A 22,832-nucleotide genomic window follows, 5' to 3' on the forward strand; every position below is an offset into this window, starting at 1 on the left:
AACTTTTTCATGTGCAGAGCAACTAAGTTCTTCTTTCCTTCTGTTTTATAGGCAGAGGGAGAAAATGAAGTAAATAATGAGTTGGCAAACAGAATGTCTTTATTTTATGCTGAAGCAACGCCAATGTTGAAAACCTTAAGTGATGCTACAACAAAGTTTGTGTCAGAGGTAAGAGTGTATATTTGTGACTTGGATAGTGTACTTCAAAACACTGCAGAGCCAGACATAGTTTTGGAAAACAAAACTCTTCTACCAGGCTTAATTTCACATCTAGAAATCAAACTTGGGTTTTGGAGCCTCAGGGAACATACAGTATCTTTCTTGGATGCTGTAGAGGTTAGAATAAGTTCAGATAGCCACCTTGTGGATGTGTTGCCAAAAGTTGAAGTATTACAAATTGGTAGTGATAGTTTTCCTCAAGGAGGGAGGTGGGAAGTGGTAAGTGTGTTGCCTGCGTTTTGGTCGTGGTTTGGAGCAGAAATTTCGAAGGCAAACAGCTTGATTTTCTGTGGTTGAAATGGAAATGGAATTAAAACATAGCTTCCTTCTTTCCTTACCAAGACACTTATTTTGCTGTGTGAAGTCAAGTATACTTAAAGAGGGGAGAAACCTGAACAGTATGCCAACATTTTGACACATCCCTATTTATCCTTAACTAAGTATTAGTGGTAAAATACAGTCACTACAAGTATTGTGCTTGTCTTCTGATAACTGGTGATTTTTGTCTTACATGCACACTATTTCTTAATAATTATACATTACATGTTTAATACAAAGATACATTAGTTTTTTATTATTTTTTCTGGAGTTACGCTTTACACTTGAAATGCCTTGAGAAAAACAACCTCTTATTTTCATTACTTGCAACAATTTAAAGTTTTACTATTGCAGCATATGCATGTATTTGGCTATAGAAATTTCTGTCTTAAAGAACAGCTTAGACGATTCCTTTAAAACTTCCCTAAAGTCAATAGTGTCAATGGTGTATTTCTATAACTACAAATAAGCAAGCAAAACCTGTGTGATAGGCTTTGCTCTGGAAGTCATGAGTCTGTATTGTAACATTTTAAAAAAACAGTGCAAGGCTACCTGACTTACCGTAGTTGTGTTGGTGTTTTCAATTCCTCCACATTGCCATGCCAGCAGATCACGAAGGCTTGATTTAGGTTTTATGGTATAATATTTCACAACAATTGAATTGGAAACTGTTTATCTTCTTCTGCAGAATAAAAATTTACCGATAGAGAATACTACAGATTGCTTAAGCACCATGGCTAGTGTGTGCAGGGTCATGCTGGAAACCCCGTGAGTATAAACAGTGCTTGTATTGTGTATGAATCGTCTCTGTTTATGACATGACTTGTGATGCATAAGGTGAAAGAAATATAATTGGGGTAATTAGAAACTATGCTGTCTTCTTTTTACCAGCTTAGTTGTATTACCTTGACATGAAGCTATCTTGTCTCATTTTCCTAGCCATGCAATCATGCGGTCTACTTTTCTGAACGTATTAATATTTTAAAATAGAATGGCTATGAAAGCTAGACGACCTCTTGGCACCCTTTATAAATGGTTTTCTCATGTATAATTCAGGGAAATACACTATCTGAGCATGATTGCCTAGGGCCCTCCTGAAAGAGGAGTTATGGGCAATGCATTGGGTGGTACCTCCTTGCAAGTTGGTTTGGCTGATGGCTGTAACAAAACTACAGCACTCTGCCTGGGGAATTATGAGAGTTTTAGGCATGAAGGCAGTCCTTTGTCTACTGTAAATTGGAGAGGCACTGGGAGTATGAACAAAAAGTCAAACTAAACTTTGGGGGTTTATCTGTTTCTTCTGGCTCCTAGGTAGTTTCCCATTGGTAAAATTACTCAGGAATGAGATATGGCTTACTTAAGTTTGTCTAAATACTGCAGTACACTTGTTTTAGAGCACAGGATCCCCAAATATTCTTAAACTTCTTAGGAATGGTCTCTCCCATACAAGAAAAGTTAAGTGTTGCTCCTTAAGCTTACCTTTTTTGGCCTTTTTTTTTTATTTTTACCTCTCCCTGAGTCAGAAATTTGGGTTGTATGTCAGATGGCGGCAGGGAAAAGGGTAGGAAGCATTGAAAGCAAAGGTAGTATGTATTGTTTTAATTTTTTCCCCTGAGAGAGGAAAAAACCCAAACCCACAAACCCAAACGTGAAATGGCACGTAGCAGCAGGGTATTATGGTAGGTTTGAGAATCCTTGTTAATCTTCAGATGACTTTCTAAGCAGCAGTCTGACTTGTAAGCAGGTTATTGAAAGGAAAAAGGAAAACTCAGAGGTCTGGGGTTGGTGGGTTTTGGTGTTTGGTGTTGTTTTTTTTCCTCTGAGGATTTATAGTAGGATTTTTCTGTTTGATGTTATTTCGAGCGTTACTAGTATGTATTCTTATCTTACAGTGAATATAGAAGCAGGTTTACAAATGAGGAAACAGTATCCTTCTGTCTGAGGGTAATGGTGGGTGTCATCATACTCTATGACCACGTGCATCCAGTGGGCGCTTTTGCCAAAACTTCAAAAATTGATGTAAGTTTATTGTTACTAAATAATCTTTGGAGTATTTAAATTGTGTGGGGGCTCCTTTTTTGTCCTTCAGGATCTAGTACCAGATGTACACTTTGTATTCATGCTAAATGCACAGTGGTAGCTCTTAGCAAACCACATACATAAGTAGCGAGAAATACTAACTAGGCTTTCGGACACGTAAATGGTCATTGTTAGGTCATGGGAAAATCTGTTCTGTTGGAATTCAGGTAGTGTCTTGAAATACTTGTAAACAGTGGTGGTGTTGAAAGATCCAAATCAGAACGACTAGAAAGAACAATGGCATCTGGCTTGTTCCTCACTGTCTGGTAAAAAGCTAGGTTCATCATCCACCGTCCTTAAGTCTTTAACTTTCTGCTGTTGTTCGATAGTAAGCGTGGGAAATACATGCTGTTACTGTATGTTCCGTCGTGGTTGTTTCAAATGAGTTGTTCCCGTTGTATTAGCTACAGTTTGTCAATATTTCAGTGGCTGAATGTAATCATTAATGGATTTATGATGAAGATTTTTGTTTATGGTCCCTTTTTTGTCTAAGATTGATAAAGCAGAGCTTGACATCAAAGTGGCATTGTCCAAAGATACACAGATATTTTTTTTAAGTAGCTAAGCCATTGTCATAGGAAAATGTAATACGGAAAGCTTAATTCCTTTCTAATATTAAGAAAATGTCTTTACACTGCTGCCTTTTTTAAACTTTTCTCTCTGACAAATGGAATATAAAACATTCTATAAATTTAGAAGGTATTAGCATAAAAAAACCTTATTTTTTTTAACTCCTAGATGAAAGGATGCATCAAAGTTCTTAAAGACCAGCCTCCTAACAGTGTAGAAGGCCTTCTAAATGCTCTCAGGTACTCTTACTTTTTCTTTTGAAATATTTTAATGTGAATTTTCATGAATTGTTCAGGGCATTTCCTTCAGCAGCGAAGTATTCAGTCTGTGTCGCAGGTAAAAGGTGAATGTGGTTATTGCAGGCTTCTCTCCCCATGTGTCTGGAGACAGAGATGCAAGAAGAAGCTACTGTGTTTTAAAAGCCAGGTCATAAACTTGCAGTTGTTTGTTCTAAAATAACTTTTTGCATACTTGGACTGCGTGCAGGTTAAGAATGAGTCTGTAGAGGTAAGCGTGCCAGAGTAGATGCTGTACCTGAAGTTAAAACTGATGACAACATTTAGTACATACTAAAAGCTAAGTAGAAGTAACTGTGATCACATCTACTGGTTGAACAACCAAACAAGCCACATGGTGTGCGCACTGTGGCTTGTGCCAGCTTACCAAAGAAATGGCTGGAAGTTTGCATTGGCCATATCCTCAGCTGTGTGTGGTTTGACCATGACTTAATGATTCTGTTTATTATTAGTAGAATATAAGAACAGTTTTACGTGATTTTTGTGTTTCACAGATAGCTTCAAACATGTAGGGCAGGTAGTTCTGTTTTGCGTTTTTTTAGTATGTAACTAGAAATTGTTCTTCTCTCACAAAGTGCTAGGGCAACAGTCTAAATCTTTCTGCCATAGATTACATGAGAGAAGTTGCCACATTAGTTGGAGAGGTAAGGAAAAATCACTGATTCTGTATAGAAACTGAAAACCCACTACTTTCGATCATAAAGCTGCATCTATAGTCAGTTACATGTTCTTCATGTGAGTGTCCGGCATCAGAGGAGTGGCAAAAAGTGCCAAAATGTGATGGGCAATTAAATACTTCATCTTGTCCCTACTTGAAAAGGTATCGTGTCGTTTTGGTAACAGTTAACTGTAACTGAACGTTGTTATTCATGGGCTCGCTTTGAAATGCGGAAGCTTTAATTCGTCTTGCCTAAAAGTGCAGTTGTACTTCGTTTTTCTTATCTGCACTGAAACTGCTTTAATTTCATTTGCCCTCATTCTTGTGTTGAGATGTGGTAAGAAGTGAAATAATGTGGCATCATAAATGGTTTCACTTGCAAAGTTTTTTCAGGTTATTAGCTAAAGAACAAAAGTAAATTTGGGCTTAATTTGAGACTTCATGTGAGTATTTCCATGCTTGAATCATTCTGTTACTCATCTCTGAACCTCCTGTATGTGATCAGTCTTTGAGATGGTGATCAGTAAAAACACAAGCTTCCAGAAGGAAGATGCTAAATTAGCATTTGTTTTCTGACTAATTCGTTGTGATTGCAGCTGCAACTGAACACTGATCTTTACTGGTACTTCATTTGTCCTCATCATGGTTGACACTATTCAAGTACCTGGGAAGCGTAGTTCAGGTGCTTGCTCCATTCGGTGTTGTTTTATGATAAGTAGTGTAAATTCACCCTGTGCTCTCATGCTGACCTTCCAGCACAACCAACCCATTTCATGCATGCATACTTTAACAGGCCTAGCTTCGTAAATTTGATTACTTGTTTGGGTGGGATATTTAAATCTTTTTGTCTAAATGCCATCTTGAATTGTTAGGAAGAGATGCAGAGGTGAGCTGCTTTGTGTGTGTGATGAAAGCAGATTCAGGATGATGTCATGAGAAACTAAGTCTTAGATTCTGGAGGAATGTTAGAAGTTCTTGTGTTTTCTCAAGAGATAAATAATGTGTCTCAAAAACAAATGGAAGGTGGTATGGATTTCAGAGAGAGATCAGCTGTTTATAATTTGAAATTCATGCAAGTATTGTAATCGTGTTCAGCTTTTTCACATGGGCAGAATACCAAGTGCAGTAACTTTTCAGGCTTTTAGAAAACCTTAGGCCTTTTGTTTGTGGAACGTATAAATTGCCAAAAAGTGCTGAAATCTATATTGATAGTAATTTCCAAATCAAAAAGTCATTGTATATTCTTGAAGTGAACAACTAAAATGTCACTGCAGTTGTGGATAACAATGAAAATGCTAATTTAACATATTAAATTTAAATTGCAAAATAAATTTTTACTTGCTTTTGCATTACAGTTAGAAGAGGAAGATCAGGGAAGCCAGCACTGAGGATATACAGTACTTTCTTTTAAAATAAGAAATGACTAAGTTTTTTGTAGCGACTTGAAAATGTGTTGCTAGAATGTCTATACTACTTAGTTTTAGCAGCACAGTTACTTAAGCAAGCAGGAAATTAGGCAGAAAAGCGATTAAATCCATTCTAAACCCATTACCATTGAGGAATCTTAGAAAAGTTTGGTCACTGAAAGTTTTGAAGAGAAGTTTCTGAGGCTGTGTGTTATTTGAAGATGTTTCCTGTGGACCGGAGACCTTGAGTTAGTCTTACTGATAATTACTTATCACATACGGAAACGTAAATTTACTATGAAATGTCCTAAGTGCACAAATGCCGTCATCCAGCTGAGGCTTATTTTGAATGCCCCTTGGTGCAAGGCTGTTGGGTTATCGTTCTGATTGATGATAGCATTTTCTGATCAGAATGTCTGATCTGTGTATTGGGTAACAACTGTGGAGCTGGGGGTGATAAGTGGCCGAGAGTGAGCCGTGAACAGAGAAATGGTGTATTTGTTAAGCCGAAGTAAAGTAACATCCGTGCTTTTCTCAACTTGATTTTTATTTCTCTGTTTAGGTACACAACAAAGCATTTGAATGATGAGACTACCTCCAAGCAAATTAAATCCATGTTGCAATAACAATTACCTGGAATCCGCACCTGCTGTAGACAGACAGTATTCTGCAATGACTGAGATGCACAGATTATTTTTTTTTTTTAGTGATTGCAACTACTATCTCGTTCATTCTTGCTTTTTATTTTCTCTCTTCCTGTTTACCTTTTTTTTTAATCACTTTCTTGTTCTTAAGTAAGCTCAGACTTCTTTTCTGTGCCAAATCAATGAAAATTACCAGTTCTGGAAGGTATTTCTACTTTTCAGAATAGCCATCCTAAGTGGCAGCTAATTATGCGTTGCATTTGGATTTCTCTGTACTGGGGAAAGATTTGTGACTTGAACTAAATATTTTTAAACTTGTGGTTTTTTCTTTTTTTGAAAAACTAATATTTAATATTGCTTCTTCTGCATGGCAAGACTGCCTACTTCTGCTATTTAAAAATCCCTTGATGACTTCATTTTCTATTGCAGCTTATTTTCATGTGCAACCATGAGGAAACTAAAAGCAGATTTGTTTAAATTAACTGTGTTTGTACAAAATGGTACCCAACACAAAGGTTTTTTTAAATGAGTAAAAACTGTTTTGTTTAAAAGTTACGTTTGCATTTTGACTCATTTTTGTAAGGATGTATGTTGTATGTTTAACCTTTAATAACTAACGTTAAACTGTGGTGTGTGCGTAGCAAAATTACGTATGCATGTTCATGTCAAATGATTGGCTGTGGATAAGATAATAAAATCGGCTTTCATTTTTCTAAGTGTGGTTTGATTTACCAGTATTTTGAGTGAGATGTCTTCGTGTTCTTTGGATTTTTACAAAAAAATAAATTTATAAATTTTATATAGTGAAAACTCTGCTGTTTCATTACCAGTAACCAGTAGTCTAATCCACTGATTTAAGCCTAGCGTGTTTCAGGGTTCTTGCTCTCCGCGCTCTGCTGCTTCACTCTCAGAAATATTACTCATACAGGGTTTGGGGGGAAGAACTTTGTGCAATCCATACAGATCCCAGTGGATGTTGCTGAAGAACCTGCATCTTGGCTACCTGTGCTGATGTCTCAATACATCAGAGATGGTGTTCCAAATCAGGCTACCGGTTTGGCCTTTCCTGTACCAGTGGTGCAGAGATTAACTTCCCTCGCTCTGTACTGGTTTATACCCTTGTAGATCCAGATATTTTGAACTGTGTAGAAAAACTGAATAATCTTAGCATGCTAAATAATGTTTCGTGTTCAGCTAGCATTTTAATGCAGGTTGATAGGTTGGTGAAGAAAATGAAACTGTATTGGGAGAGGAAGAATTGAAAGAGAAAACAAGATTTGAGAATTACTAGAAAGAGCATCTCTGGGAAATGGCACGTTTTGCATCAGTGGGCAAACAGTGCACCTCGTGTGTGTGGTGCTGTTGTGATTATGGCTAAAATGAGTTGTCAGCATTCTGGAAAGGAGATTTGAAACCTGCAGGCAAGCGTGAACACCCTCAGCTTGATTTGCTGGACAAATAATATTTTGTAACTTTACGTGGCATGCTAGCTTCCCAGTATAAGGTACCGGTGTGACCATGCTGGATTTCTTGTGGATGGACCTTCTGCACCTTTTTATTTTTTCTTTGTTTCTTGAAAACAAGATATTTGCAAGATTTTAAATCATGAATCTTGAGGAAGAGTTCAAAGGAGGTACAAGTGTGTATTACTGGTACCTGTACCTCATCTTAGGCAGGGTAATGCATTTTCCTCCCTGCCAAAGATAATTAGCAGAGGTCCCAGCTACAGAGAAAGCAAACCATGTGCTATGCTGGCTAATAAAATACTCTTGCTTTGACATGATACTGCTCTTTAGTTCTTTTGGCAGCATCACAGTTGAATCCAGCTGAGAAAGGACAAAACTTGATTTGTTTTGTGGGTTTTTTTTAAAAAAATATCTTTCCCAGAATTGTAAATGTTACAAACTGTGTACAACCAACCATTCTGCATGTATCTGAAAGGGTAACTGTCCTCATGAGTTCATTACCTCTAGGAAAAAAAAAAAACAACCAAAAACCAACAGTTCATCTCAGCCTTGTTATTGTGAATACAGTTACGAAGTAATAATCACAGGAGGGGCAAATCATACTCGTGTCCGGTGTTATTTTTTGGAACTACAGCTTTCTAAAGGAAACCTAATTTACAGAGAATAGGTTTTAAGTACAGCTTGGGTATTTGACAGTTTTTACTTCCAATCTTGTTAGAAAACACTTGAAGCAGTAAATCCAGCCTGGGTGCCATTATGAAAGAACTAGCTATAGAGCAGATTTCTTCTTTGTCTTGCCTCAGTGGCTACTGGCTAAAACAACACAGAATTTCTTCAGTCGACTGTTTTGGACAGCTCTTCCTTTCTACTGCCTTGCCAATATCTTTGCTTTTAAACATCGTTGTTCTTGTGGTCTGAGAATAATTGGAGCTTTCCTTTTTTTCCTCCAGCATTTGTGTTCTGCAGTTTCTCTGTGTACGCAGCTGGGAAAGCAGATTAGAGCTGGCGTGCCTTTGAGTCGGCTGGCCCACAGCTCTGCGTGCATCCCTACTCCTGAGCTTTCCAGGAGGAGAAAACGGGCCTTCCAGTGCATCAGGCATCCGCTGTTTGCGTTTTTGAACTGGAACCACTGTGTGTTCACTGCTCAAGCTTTGGTGCTTGTTTCTTGGAAAACCACTTTTTAATCTTGTCCCTCTCTCTGTTTTAATTCTTCTGTTATCTGTGGTCATGGACAGAAGAGTAGCTGGCGGGCTCAGCGCTCAGTATTGGCCACTAAACAGCTTTTATGTACGTTTGGGGGGAAAATTGCTTGCTTTGGGTGGCACCACTCTGGTCTGTGTAATACCCTAGAGTCTTGGGGTGCTGGGCTGGGTGGCACTTGATGGTTTAAATAAATTAGTCATACTTCTCTGCTGGTGAGCCAGTGTAACCACCCTGTGGCTGCTGTGGGTGGAAGGCCTCCTCCTCGTGCTGCTGTGTCTTGAAGTATAAAAGCTATCGCTGCATTCTTACGGGCCTCAAGTCCTGGGCACAGGTGGGTCTCTGGGAGAAGTGCGTCCACAGTGGCTTGTGTGATGCCTGTCACCATTCACAGACAGTGAAGTGACTTCAGTTTCCCTTCTGATCACACAGCTAATAAATAGTGTGGGCTGGCTCACAAGCCCTGGATTTTTTTTCTGCAGTTCTTTAGTACCAGCTTGCTTATGTGATACTGATTTGGTTCTAAAAATGTCACATAAAAAGTACACAAACTATGGAAATATTTCTCCTAAAAAAGTGTCCTTTCCTGTCTGTATTTTCTGGTTATAACGTCAGGACTTCGCTTTGCCGAGAGTGCTGCCTATTTCCCAGTAGTTCTGTTATGGCTGGAGCAGATCTGGAGAGGGAGATCCTGAAACAGCTTGTTGCAGGTGGACTTGGAGCACTCCTGGGCAAACATCTCATTCTGGGTGCACTGTGCTCTGGCTGCTTTCTCCTGACTCGCAAAGCCAATGCCAGCGTGGCTTCTGCAGCCTGGGATGGGGTGACTCTTCAGGCTGTTGCTTTGGTAGAAGGATGCTGCTCATCCTTTTCTTTGAGTTTTCTAGACTTAGTGTTGTTTTTCTGTCCCTGAAAAGGCTTAGACCTGTGAAATAAATGTAAATTATTGACAAGGAGTAGTTTATGCAGTTGTCGTGGGCTTAGGGTTAGTTGTGGCATTTCAAAAGTGCATCTATGCAGAAACTCGCTGTGATGTTTACTGGGTGCTGCAGATACCTGTGCTAACAAGTCCTGTTTGGGGATGCCCTTCCTGGCTTGGGGGGTTACTTATTTCTCAGAATTCTGAGAAACGCTGCTTTGTGAAGCAGCTTCTTCTATCAGGACAGAGAGCTGGCTCTGAACTACCAGGCTGTTTGCTCTTGCTCTCTCTTTTGGTCTTTTTACTGGCCTAAGTGAAGTTTTTTCACTCCTTTTCCCAAGACCAGTATCATGCCTGCTGGCTGATCCATAGTGGCAGCTCTTCATCTGGGGACAGTGAAGCAAGGACTAAAGCAGTCCTGGTATAAAGTTCATGCTATCAATTTGCATATTTTGTAATTGCTATCACATGGGATATTTAAAAACTGGATGATTGCACTGACTCGGTGCCCTTGATCTGCGGCAGTACTTTGCTGCTTCTCCCTGCTTTGATGCTAATGATCCTTTGGGGCTGGTCTTATTATGGTGGTGGTACAAGGGTGCCTGGACAGGCTTATTGCTTCTGTCGGAGTTAACGACACAGGAGGGGCAAATTGAGCCAGGTGTGATCTGGCTGCCGCTTGATTCTGAGCAATGTGCTGGTCCCATTTTGTTGCAGCTGTGGTAGTGTGAAGTGGGTGTTTGTGGAGTTGTGTGGGGCAGAGGTGAACTCACCTGGTTGCTGTCGGGATGTTACAAGACTTGGGCAAATGGTAGAATAGAATCAGAGAACGATTTGGGTTGGAAGGGACCTTAAAGATCATCTAGTTCCAACCCGCCTGCCACGGGCAGGGACACCTTCCACTAGACCAGGTTGCTCAAAGCCCCATCCAGCCTGGCCTTGAACACTGCCAGGGATGGGGCATCCACAGCTGCTCTGGGCAGCCTGGTCCTGTGCCTCACCACCCTCACAGTAAAGAATTTCCTCCGAACTTCTAATCTGTGTCTCTCTTCTTTTAGTTTAAAACCTTTCCCCCTTGTCCTATCGTTACAGGCCCTACTAAAAAGTCTGTAGGAATAAAGCTTTCCAAGTACTGTAATTATTTCACCAGTAAATGCCTGAGTGCGTGTTAGGCTGGTAGTAAGTTACACAGACTTGGTGTGTTACGAATGTGCTTGCCCCTGTGTGCGAATGGCCTTGGAGCTCCCAAGGCCAACGCTTATTTTCAGCCTTTCCGTGGCTGCCCTGCTCAGTCACGTCTGCGTGTTCCACAGTTAACGGCCTCATGCAAGACCCTTCATTTTCCTTTCGAAAAGCATTCATCTAACGTATATGGAGATGTGTTGGTGCTGTCTGTTGTCTTCCATGTGCTGCTATGATAAGGAACGATTGAGGAGGGGTCCTAGGTTGGCTCCTGGGACCTCAGTTTGTGCAAAAAGAATTGGAGAAACTCAGGTGTTATTTGTTTTCTCCACCATAGCAGTTTGCTGTCAACTACAGCCATTTGCTACTCCCTGCAGGCTCCTTCCCAGGGGGGCTATGTTCTGGGCTCATGCTTGAGCTGTATCAAGAAGCCAATATGTGGCTGCAGGTGGCAGAGGGGTCTGATAAAGGAAGCAAGGAGTTACAAGCACCTGGTGACCATGGTGATGAAGTGGGACATTGGAGAGCTGTGCCCTCTCCTGGCTCCTACCGTGGGGTTTCTCCTCAGTGACGGTAAATGGCTTTTGATCCCAAGGTCTCTGGAGGAGTCTCTGCGTATTCTCCCCTTCCTCGCCATTCAGGGTGTATCAGTGATGTCCCTGTCTGCAGAAGCATGGAGAGTTTCTGCTGCAGGTGACAGCTGTATGTCCTCTATGGCTTCTTGCTAGTAACCATGCACACCACGAACTCTGAAGCAGAGGAGAGGTGGCCTCTGTGGTCACGGGAGTCTGAGACAGCCTCAAGTCAGAGCTGGCCTGGCAAGAGCATGTATCCGGCCTGATCTGTGGTCCATCTTTTCCTTGGATGCAGGCGAGGAAGAAACAGAGCTGCTTTTTTTATCCTGGCTCCCCATCTTCCTGCATTGCGTGATTTTGCATGTGCCTATTGTGCCAAAGCGATGCTCAAACATTGGCCAAACAACAGGCCGGTGTCCAGGCTTGGGAAAGGAGTGTGTGTGTGCATCCAGCTCGTCCCATGCAGCTGGAAACAGACCCATCATGTGAAGGGACACGTGAGATGTGTCCAATTGCAGGGTGGAGGGAGACGTTGAGGTATAAAACTGATGGCCCCGTAACCATCTGCGTGGCCCCGGATCAGCGCTGGTGTAATTAACAGCACGGTGAGAGTGCATTTACTTGAAAGACTGGAGCTAAAGGAATGTGGAAGTCTTCACTGTGCTAGTTCCTCGCAGTAAGCCACTGCCTTTAGCATCCTTACTGTTGTTTTTGAGATGATACACTCTACATTCAGAAATGGCTTGTAGTGCCTGGGAGTGAAATGCCGCTTTGCGACCCATGCGAGAGGTTGGTTCTGTGTTTACCAGTTGACTGACTGCGTGCTGGCTAGAAGGATGATTTAATGCTGCGGAAAGGAAAGTTGGCTGATGTCATAAGGAGTTTCCTAACATCTCTTACGCTAATGTAAGCATCTTGCAAGAGAAGTGGAAGAGGATGGCTCCGTGGAGACATCCTAACTAGACTGAACAAAGGGCAAGAGGTGTCTGTTAGGAAATGCTGCTGTGCTGAAATGGGCCAGACTGGCTGCCAGGTCTTTTCTGTCTTCAACTGAAGTTTGTACTGGAAATGAATGCTTATGAAATACTCCTACGTGGGCAGTTTGAGGTGTCAAAATTCAGAAGCTGGGAGGAGTTGGACAAACCATCATCGGCAGAGAGTCAATAAGAACTAAAAATATAACTGTGGCCAGAGTTGCAGAAAATGCTTTATTTTGTACTGCGTAAACCAAAAAACGCTCGGGGGAAAGCTGCCGCATGGCAGGGAAGAGAAACCGGTGGCTGTCCTGAAGATGGCAGTGATGCTCTTCTCAAATGAGGGATTATTTACTGGCTGAATGCCACTGTTCTTTGAGAGCGACCGTCCCACCCACAAACTCTCCCTTCTATAAATTACTGCAATATTACTTTTCCCTTCAAAGACTCAGTGATCCATTGCTCTCTTTATTTCTCCCCTCATTTCGACACATTAACACAACTTGCTTCATGCTCTGGCCTTGCAAATGAGGAACAATTGATACTGCGGTGTAATTGCGTGTCTGCTCTCAAGGAGGGAACTCGTTTAAAAAACGAACAGCCCCAGACCCCAAAGTTGTGCCCCAGACCCCAAAGTTGTGCCTCTGCCGATCTGCAAGTCTGTGAAGAATTTTGAAATACGCTGTTAATCAAAAGCTAATTAAGTGTTTTAATTAGTTTTACAGGGTGGGTTTGGTTATGGAAGGCGCTGTCTAGGTCCTTGTGGCACGGGAAGCTCTTGCGTGGGGAGCAGAGCAGGTAGAGCAGAGCAGTAGGGTTTCAGTCAGTTGCTTTGCTGAAGGACCTTCAGCCTCAAAGGCACCATCATCTTCAGCGTCTGTTCCACTTCACCTCTGGCAGAGATAGCTGTCTCTCATCAGCGAGGCTTTGGGGGATGATGCTGTTTGCAGGGGCAGCATCGGCTGCTTTCATCCAGCCAAATGGCTGCTCCATGCTCTGCAAACTCCCAGCCCCTTCCCACGCTTTGGATTAAAATCTACTCTTCGGGTCTGAGCCCTGGTCTCTGCATCCCAGAGCAGCCCCCCAGTGCAGAAATGGCTCATCTGGGGCTTGGATCTGGAAATCCTTAAAAGACAGATCCGAAGGGAGACCAAGCCTACCCCTTCTGCACTGGGGACAGATTTCTTCTGGAGTCTGGGGGAGCCAGAGATCAGACCATGGGAAATTTTTGTGGTCTGAACCTAGATCTGCATTTACAACTATTGCTATGAAGAGTGCTCTGTGTGTCTGCGGATGTATGTATCTCTTAAATAGCCTACTATATCACTACTGTAAACACTATAAGTTTACAATAAAACCTTTGTTGCAGGTAAGGGAGGAGCTGAGAGCTGATATTGTGCACTGCAATGATTTCTTCCGTCTGCTGCATCTCCCACCCACCCACTCCTGGGCTGGGACTTTGGCTGCGTTCTTTCCCAAAATGTTTTGTATTTCTTTTTTTGTGTGTGTGTTGGTTTTTTTTCTGTTGGGTTTTTTTTTTGTTTTGTTTTTTTTTTAAATAACATCAATAACAGCAGACGCAGCTTGAGACTACATCCAAAGCAGAGAAATTTCTGGAATCTGACTAGCCCGAAGCTAGGAATATCCCACACTTGATTTTTCTTGTAAAGGAAGAGTTTGGCGCTCTGCATCTTCAACACATTTTTGGTTCTGAGCAAGCAGCCAAGGGCTGCACCGAGCTGCCCGGGGAGCGGCTCCGAGGGGCTGTGTAAGGGGATCGGAATTTGGTCAGTCTGCACCGCTTCCTTCTCAGAAAGGCGCTGGAGGTGGAGGAGGGCTGCCCCGAGCCCAGTGCTGGGCTGGTTTTGGGGGACATGCTGGAGGAGCGGCCACACTGAGCACTGCTTCAGGTGCAGCCTGGTGCTTTGATCAAGCAAGCAACACGTGAGCGTTGAGGTGTGGGGCTCTGGAGCCCAAATGATCTCTGTGTGACTGAGCTACTGATGAGTTTTGGGATGCCCTTTTAAAGGTGATTTTTGTGCAAAGATAACGTGTATGCTGACAAGCACGAGTTGAGCTGTAGAGGGGGAAAGCAGACAAACAGGCACTGTAGTTTCTGGGGATGTGAATCAAATTGCATCTGGAGGCAGAATCTTCCTTTTCTTCTTCAGGAGTGATTCAGCCACTCAGCAGTCCTGTCACCTCTTCTAACCAACAGCCCATTGCCAGAAATGCCCATTCCTCAGCATGCAAACAGCATCAGCGTTTGCTGAACCTCAGGTTTTGAGCACAGCCTTTGGATCCCAGCCCAGGAGAAAGGGCTAGTAACTCTTTAGTAGCATCACTGGAAGATCATCACCGATCGGGACTCAGAGCAAATGCTGCTTCGCATCCCATCAGTGTCTATCATCTCTGCTGATCATTACGTGCTGTCTCGCTGAGGAGCGTTCAGGAAAATACATGAAAATAATTTTAATTTTTCGTAGAGGAGTTTGCACAGTGAACAGCAATGCCCAACAGACTGATTGGTGTTGCTAAACCTGCCACGTTCTGCAGGAATCAACCTCCTCCTATTCTTTTCATTTGATGTCTGCATCACTAGCAGAATTTTGTTAGGCAGGCTGTCCTAGTGCAGTGCAGGCACTGCGAGGATTGCAGATCGCATTGCATGGTCTGTACCGAAGGCACGCCATTGCTACCAGCAGCGATCCAAATGATCACTGGGTGTTGGGGACAGAAGTTTGGGGTTGGCCATTGAATTCCTTTGGTGACCTGCTACAGCAAAACACGTTTGGGCAGGAGGTGCAATGTTACTGTGTTGAGGTCGTGGATCTGAGGACCACCATCAACCTTCCCGCTGTAAGAATTATTTTTTGGCCTTCCTTTCTGTATGACTTGCCCAAACCCAGCCACTTCCAAAAAAAAAACCAAAAAACAAACCATTCCACACATTCCTGCCTCAGCAGACTGAAAGCAGAAGGGACAGTAACCTGGGTACATATAGCTATGTATGTTGTAAGACATTTGTGTTAAAGGACCCCGTCAAGGTTGGAGAGATACTGCTTTGGCCATTCAAAATGGGTGGTGGAAAAAAGTTTCCTAAAAAAGAAAGAAACAAGGAATAGATCCAACACTTTATGGAGGAAAGAGAAGTAAAGCAGACTGCACATAATAATTAAAAGTTTCAGTGATATGAATAGATCATATTGTATATCAAAAAGTACTATGGTCTTGTTTTCTTCATGCAGCTTATCTGTGAAAGTGAGCTTGGGTCTCCTGTGGTGGGAAGCTGTTTTCTCATATACTAGAAAAGCACTTTAACAAATAATTTGCAGCATCTGATTTGTGTGTATATATACATATATATTATAGAAATAAAAACAGATGTTTGTAACGGACAAACTGTTAATTGCAGCTCCTGGGGGTAGGGGGCACGGGGAAGTGGGAAGGTAGCTATGGTAATGTTTTGCCTGTAACAAAACATCTGATTTTATATAATAATATATTTCTATAATTTATGTAGAAAATCAAATGTTTGTAGCAAGCAAAGTATGAGTTACGGTTGCTTTTCTAGGAATTTAGGAGCCGTTAAGCTCGCTCAGACCTGCGAGCCTTCTAGCCCAGGATTTTGACAATGACCAGAACAGGGTGGACCAAGGGTGTTCCAAGAAACTCTGCAACAAGCAGTTAGGTTATCCCTTATCTCAGAAAAGTTTCCATTCCTCCCCTTCCCTCTGTAATTAGAGGTTAGCTAATGCCTCAAATCATGAGAGTTTACATCTTTCCTGAGACTTCATTTCAAAAATAACTTTAAATATTTACTGCTGTAACTCTGGTCATGCTCATTACTCATCGAAATGTCTGATCATGGTTGGAGTCTTGCCAAGGTTTTGTTATCTTTCGGCTTTGTCCTATTTTCCTGCTGTGTGATGATCTAAGGATGGGTGAAAGCAGTGAGCTGTAGAATGACCAAATAAAGAACGGCAAGAGTTTGGGGAAATTACCGGAAAGCAACAAAGTTTTCCTATATATAGTTTTTCCATTTCATGTAGCTTACTGTAGCAGGAGCAAAAAAGCACAGCCGCAGGCTCTGACACCACATTTGGGGATCATTTTCCACCCTGATAACTCTGTTGATGGCGATCCCGAAGTGCATGCACAGACCTGACGCCTCCTGATGGGGGATGTGGCAGTGGGGCTAGCCACGTGCTGCTGGCTCAGGGCCATCTCAGGTGCCGGGATCCAAGACCTCAGCTGGTCCAGCCCCCTGCTCATCCTTTTCATGCACTAAGAGCAGATCTTGAGGGCAGAGCTCCCCTGCAGGGAGCAGACAAGAGGACCACTGACAGCCAGGCACAGAGATATTTGGGGACGTGGGATTTTGGAGAGCCTGAGCACAGCGTGCTGGGGAACTTGTGCCATCTGAGGCAGGTAAGTCATGCCAGTGTGGAGACAGATGTGGCCCTGGTGGGTGACTTAGCCACGTTTGGTGTAGAGGTGAATGGGGTTCAGCTTCATGGAGGTGCACAGTGGGCTGGACACATCCAATGTGCCTGGGGATGTGAGATTTATCTGCATGCCTGCATCCAGCAGCTGCTTTCCTGGCAACTCAACAGCCAAATGCCATGCTTGTGCTAATACATGGTACCAAGCAAACCCACGGCCGTGTCTGTTTTTCCTGTGAGCCACAGCTGTGGCACTACGTAACAGCTGAGAGCAGCCTTGCTGAAGCGTCAAGGTCTGAAGTGATGGTGGCTCACGTGCAGGAGAAAAACTGCAGCTGGCAACTCCTTAAAGCACAGAGCTTTCCTGAGACACCTTGGTCCCGCTGGGATTAGCCCTGTGGGATCCAGGCTGGTCTCTTTGCCAGACATGCTGTTACTTGGATGAAATCAAGGCACTGGGGAAATGAAATAGGGCTCTGGTGGGATGATAACCTCATCACAGACTCCCTGTTTCGAGTTAGTGATGGATGAGATCCTGCTGATAAACTATCTGCTATGATATTATCAGGATGGATCTCAGTGTTAAAAGCTGGTTTGATGTAGTGGAGTTGAGTTTCCTTCTCACTCCTATCACAGCGATAAGACGGTGATGTTTAGCTGAGATAAATACTCTGCTGTATTCCACAGCCTGATACTTTTTTTTTTCTTTTTTTTTCTTTTCCCTCATTTGTATTAATAGCAGGCATTGTTATAAATGTATCATTGTGTTCAGGAGGGAATTGTGAAATTGGCAGCTGAGGGGCTCTCTTGCAAGAGGGAGACAGCTTCTTCACAGGCTGAGTGAATACTTAATATTTGATCCACCCTTTCCCATATCTCCTTCCATGGTCAAAGCCGCTGAATAGAAGGGAAAGCAAATTTAACCTGACTTTGGAAGTTCAGTGAATATGCAGTAAATAATCTGTTCACTCTGAAGAAGACCTTGCATTTGCTGGAAAAATTCATAGGCGCTTTCCAATATTGGTAAGTGGATCTTCAGAAAGCAAAGCATCTTTCTGAAAATCTAGTAACAATATCTGTGTGTTTATTTGTATTTAAGTACAAATCAAGGTACCTCAGGATCTTTGATTTAAAGATTGAGCCCTTATAGTGCTAGGAGCTGTAGCAAGAAAGAAGAAAAAGGAGAATTGCTGCTCTGGTGGTCAGATCAAAGTGATTAGTGGTTACATGTTGGGATGCGACATGGAATAGGAGAGACAAATGAACTGGAAGAACTGACTAGTCATAAAATGAAGTTTTTCAGAAAAGGCAATATCCTAATTCACCCAGCTGTTGTCTAGTGGACATGACTTAGCGGTCCCCAGGTGAAATATCATTGTGGCATGATTTAAAGTAGGGCAATGTGGCTGTGTAGCAAATTTTCATGGGAAGTTTGCCAGAAAGTCGGAAAAAGCTGTGTGACTCGAAACAGTCGAATTCCACAGCTCCCAGAGGTAAGGAATGATTTCCCAGATGCCTTGTGACCTCCTGGGCTGCCTTTTCAAAGACCCTGAAGGTAAGGGCAGACACCTCCAGTCAGCTCTGAAGGGGATGCTCAAGAGTGAAGCTGAGGCTATTCAGGGTGTTGTTTTTATCCCATCTTAACCATTGCTTAAGATCACACTTGTTCTTCAGGCTTCGGTTATTGCTCTAGCAGGCAATTTATCCGAATGAGCAAATAGCACCGTGCTCTTTTCCTTCAGCTACAGCTGATTCAGATCCTATTAGTGTCTCCGACTACTTAAAATTGCTCTTTGTTGGATTCATTGCCTGGTGCTTTCCTGCACACAAGCGTAGGGGCTGATGCTGTTGAAGTACAAGGCTTTGGCCTCCATCCCCAGCGTTCCTGACAGACAAGCTGAGGTAGCACATAAACCCGTCCTCATGCATTTAGATGTCTTCATCAGCAGAGAGCACCGTTTGGGAAAGAGACATTTAAAAATCTCTTTGTTGGGTTTATAGGTTCTTTAGAGCCACTTAGTCATTTGATAGCAGGTTAAAATTAGTCCATACAAGATGAGGCATCAACACAGTCTTTTCCCAAAGCTCCTTATTAGCATTGATTTTTCAGTCAGGAGAAGAGTTGAGTAGTGGAAGATTAAATTAATGATACTGCGGTCTGTACGGTTTGCCTGGAAATGCCTGGCGTCTTGTGCAGGGACCTTATCACGTGGTTTTCTATGATACAAAACCTGAAGATTCAGCAACAAGAACACAAAAAGGTCATTCCTGGTTTTAGGGTGTTATTTTGACTGGGATGAAAACCATTTTCCCCCTCTGTCTTCCATTTCACTAATAGTCGGTGGTTGACTTGACCCTCATTATTCAGAACTTCATTTAGGTAATTTCCTGGTGATTGTGGCTTTTGAACTCATGTGCCTGCTTAGAAATAGTAAATTGATTCTTTCTGGAAAATCCAGTAAGAATTGTAAGTTGGAGTTTTGGGGGGTTTTTTTTTTGGCTTTTTTTAAAAGAGCCACGTGTGAGGGAACACTCTGCAAAATGATGTGCTGGAGGGATGGGATGCATTCCTAGTCCTTGTGTCTCACTGCTTGGCTGTTGCTGACAAAAGGACTGATGCAACTTTTGTTGAAATTAATGGGACTTTTCCCCCTGGCATCGGCGAGCAGTGGAGCAGCGTGACAGGAGGAGCCAGCCTGGCTGAGGCAGGAGCACACGCTGTACCCCTCATGCTCTTCAACAGGCAAGGATCCATGTGCTGGCACCCTGCAGTATATGTTAGAAGGAATTAGTTGTTAAGAAGGTAAAGATAAAAGGATCTAGAGGGCAAGGAGCTCCGCCAAGCACCTTAATTTCTGGCAAGTCTTTTTGTCTTGGGCTACCTTGAATGGTGCCAAAGCAGGAGTCTCATCTAGGCTATCCTGATAGACAGTGAAAGGAAGCGGGTGTGTGCCCAGCTTTGTTCACCCTGTCCAAGGATTGTTAGACAGACAAGGTCAGCATCTTTCTGCAAGTATCTCTCTCTCCCTGTGACTACAGGGAGAACCTGGGTGGCCACGTTTATTTCTTAGATAAGTCAAGTCGATCAACAGATCAATCATGGGTTTTATTGCTGCCTTTTTCTGAAGGGCCACACTGGAATCAGCCCAGGTATATACTATATACTCATGGCACGGGCGCTTGCCTTGCAAGTTCTCTGCAAGACCGAGGAGGTCACAGAACTCTGGCACAAATATATCCTGACATCTTGTGTTTTCTTTTTTTCTGCTTTGGAAGCAGCAGGGACCAGATAGCCTGAAGTCGGTATACCAATGATCCTCGGTGGTTGGACTGTAGAGGTTTTTTGAGAAAAAGCTGCAGAACAACTTGTTTTTGCACCAGTGAATTCACCAGAACTATACTCTCATACAAATTACAAACTTCTTAAATGAGAAACAACAGTGACAAAAAATTAATCATGAGCTTTGTCTGACAATTGACCAGTCACCAGTGTTCTCCATAGACACTACCATAGACTTCTTGCTAAGTGAGCATTTCTCTTTTGGTTTGTTTGGGTTTTCTTAAAGCATTTCACAGACCCATCTCCAGTTCCTTGCAGTCCATCACTGGATGGCCCATACCTTACAGGCTGCAAACCACGGGTTTAGCAGATATTTGGGAATAGAACCTGTGCATCCCTTGGGAGGAGGATCTCAGAATCTATGGAGGAACTGATAAGGTGACTTATTTGAAGGAGCGTGACTGAAGGCGACCATGGAGGGGCTGCAGTAAGGAGCCAATGCTGTTTATAAATGTCAATGGGGCGATGATGTTCTCAGCCCAGCGGGGGTGGTGGCCTCTCTGAAAAGAAGGGTCAGTAGCTAAGGGAGTAGAAATAATGACTGCATCTCCCCTTTTAGGTATTTATTTTTGCCTCTACCCTGTGGGAAAAAAACGTGTTCCAAGTGTTGTTTCTTGGAATGCTAATGTGCCAGGCTAGGCTCCGTGAGGAAGATGTGACCCCATCTCTGCAGCTTCGTTAACTCTCCTTTTGCCTCTCCCCAAAACCTTATGTTTGAGCACGGCAGGAAGATCATACCATCGATGCTGTAGCAACCAGTTACTTTATCCTATTTGATGCCATCATTTCATAAATCACATCAGAAGACGACGCTGGGTCATTCTGTCCTGACTAAAGTGATTAAGTAGATCTGTGCTATTAACTGCAGTTATCTTCTGAAAATGTCAGACTGCCTGCCAAGATCTTGCCATGAGTTAAATAAGGACCTGCTGGCTGAGGATTCAGACTCCAGAGTGGAGGCGATCGTACGTAACGGTGAAATGAAACCCACGGATCGAACAGCCCCCGTGGGTCACCAGATCCTGCATCTTGCTGCCCCTCAGTGTTACGGATCACACAGAAAACTCACGTGCCCAGCAGCTTTGTCCCAGCTTTCTGGGTTTTGTCCAGCTGATATATCGTGTAGCTGACAGTTGTTTCTTGGGCAGGGAAAGAAGTTCTGAGGAAATCAAATATTACTTTAAAAAGACAGGACTTTTACTGTGTACTCACTGTATTAATTCAGCGGCTCCCTCAGACATCTGGCAAGTATTGTGGCTGTGTCTGAGAGATTTTGGAGAAGGAGCCTTGGCACTGACTTTAAATGCAGCACAAGAAAGCCGAGAGGAGGAGAAATTGCTGCTCTAAGGAGGGAGAACGTTTGCAGCATTGTAAAATGGCACAAGGAGCTTTTACTGCAGGCTGAGATGGGATTAACATCCCTGCAGCAGTGTTTTGAACTACCTCCTGGTTGTCTGGAGGTCGTTCAGGACCTGCCGCCCCCCCACCGCGGCAGTGCTGGCCGTTAGCATTCTTCATCCACAAATGGATGCTGGCTCACACGTCGGCCCTTTAATAGTTCCCTTTAGGATCTGAGGACATAAAACATTAGGAAACTTGCAGTGTTGTAATAAAAGGCACTGGGGATGTTTGGTAAGACAAAGTATTAGAGGTTTCCTTCTGCATAAGTAGTCTCTGTGTATATATCTCTGTGTGTGTGTGCCTCCACGAGTGTGTATATGTGTGTGTGTGTGTGTGTATATATATCCATACACACACGTATGCACGTTTGCTTCAAGTGCATAGTCAGAAAGGTAGGGCTTAGCACCCTTTCCTAGGTTAGGGAAAGACCACTGATGTTCCTAACATATGAAAACACAACTGACGATGAATTTTGTGTATTGGTTTTCATTGTTTTCTTACAATTGCTTCGCAGCCACCTGAGGATGCTGCAGAAGTATAAATGAAGAGTCTTTACAAGAGAAATGCCTTTCACATTGGCAGTGGGAAGGCAGGACTCCCAGGTTCTGTTTCTCTTGGACTTTTAAGTGTTATCTTGCCTATTACACTAAACCTCTCTGGACCTCCAGTTCACTTTGTTGCTACAACAGGAATTGCCCTGGTGCCTTGAGGCTGCAGGGACGAGACCAGGCTGGTGGGACAGTAGGAGAAGGATGATTTGTGTTGTTTGGCCAGTGCCTGTGTCCTAGCCTGTCACTGTCCCAGGGCGTTTGCTATATTCCCCGTTAGCTTTGCTTCCAGTGGGAGGATTCAAAATTGTGGGTATTTGGAAGAATCTGTTCACTTGCAGGCAGCTAAAGAAACGGCATAAAGTCATTGTCACTCAGCTCCTGGATGCGATTTAATGGCAAGGTTCAGGTAGGTTTGCTGGGTTCAACTTCTTGTTCATAAGGGTGTCTGCCTCAGTGAAGAAAGAACCTCTCTAGGAGCATCACAGCAAGAGCATCTCCACTTGAGAAGAACAATTAACCGTGGGACAGTAGCTCCTCCAGCCCATGCTGGGCTCAGGGAAGTCTCCCACATGAGTCCTACAGGATTAAC

General features: G+C 43.0%; 1 protein-coding gene across 9 annotated transcripts in view; it reads left to right on the plus strand.

The window, feature by feature from the left end:
* The window catches only part of CYRIB (CYFIP related Rac1 interactor B), a 98,953-nt gene extending 92,047 nt beyond the window's left edge, over positions 1 to 6,906 (plus strand). For all 9 annotated transcript variants that reach the window (XM_037379241.1, XM_037379237.1, XM_037379234.1 and 6 more), the window contains 5 exons: positions 52 to 168; positions 1,226 to 1,305; positions 2,430 to 2,556; positions 3,355 to 3,425; positions 6,109 to 6,906. In XM_037379241.1, coding sequence (XP_037235138.1) covers positions 52 to 168; positions 1,226 to 1,305; positions 2,430 to 2,556; positions 3,355 to 3,425; positions 6,109 to 6,172 — 459 coding nt within the window. In that variant the 3' untranslated portion in view covers positions 6,173 to 6,906. The remainder of the gene's footprint in view (positions 1 to 51; positions 169 to 1,225; positions 1,306 to 2,429; positions 2,557 to 3,354; positions 3,426 to 6,108) is intronic.
* Positions 6,907 to 22,832: the final 15,926 nt, after the last annotated feature.

Source organism: Falco rusticolus, chromosome 3, assembly GCF_015220075.1.
Source record: "Falco rusticolus isolate bFalRus1 chromosome 3, bFalRus1.pri, whole genome shotgun sequence".
NCBI lineage: Eukaryota > Metazoa > Chordata > Aves > Falconiformes > Falconidae > Falco > Falco rusticolus.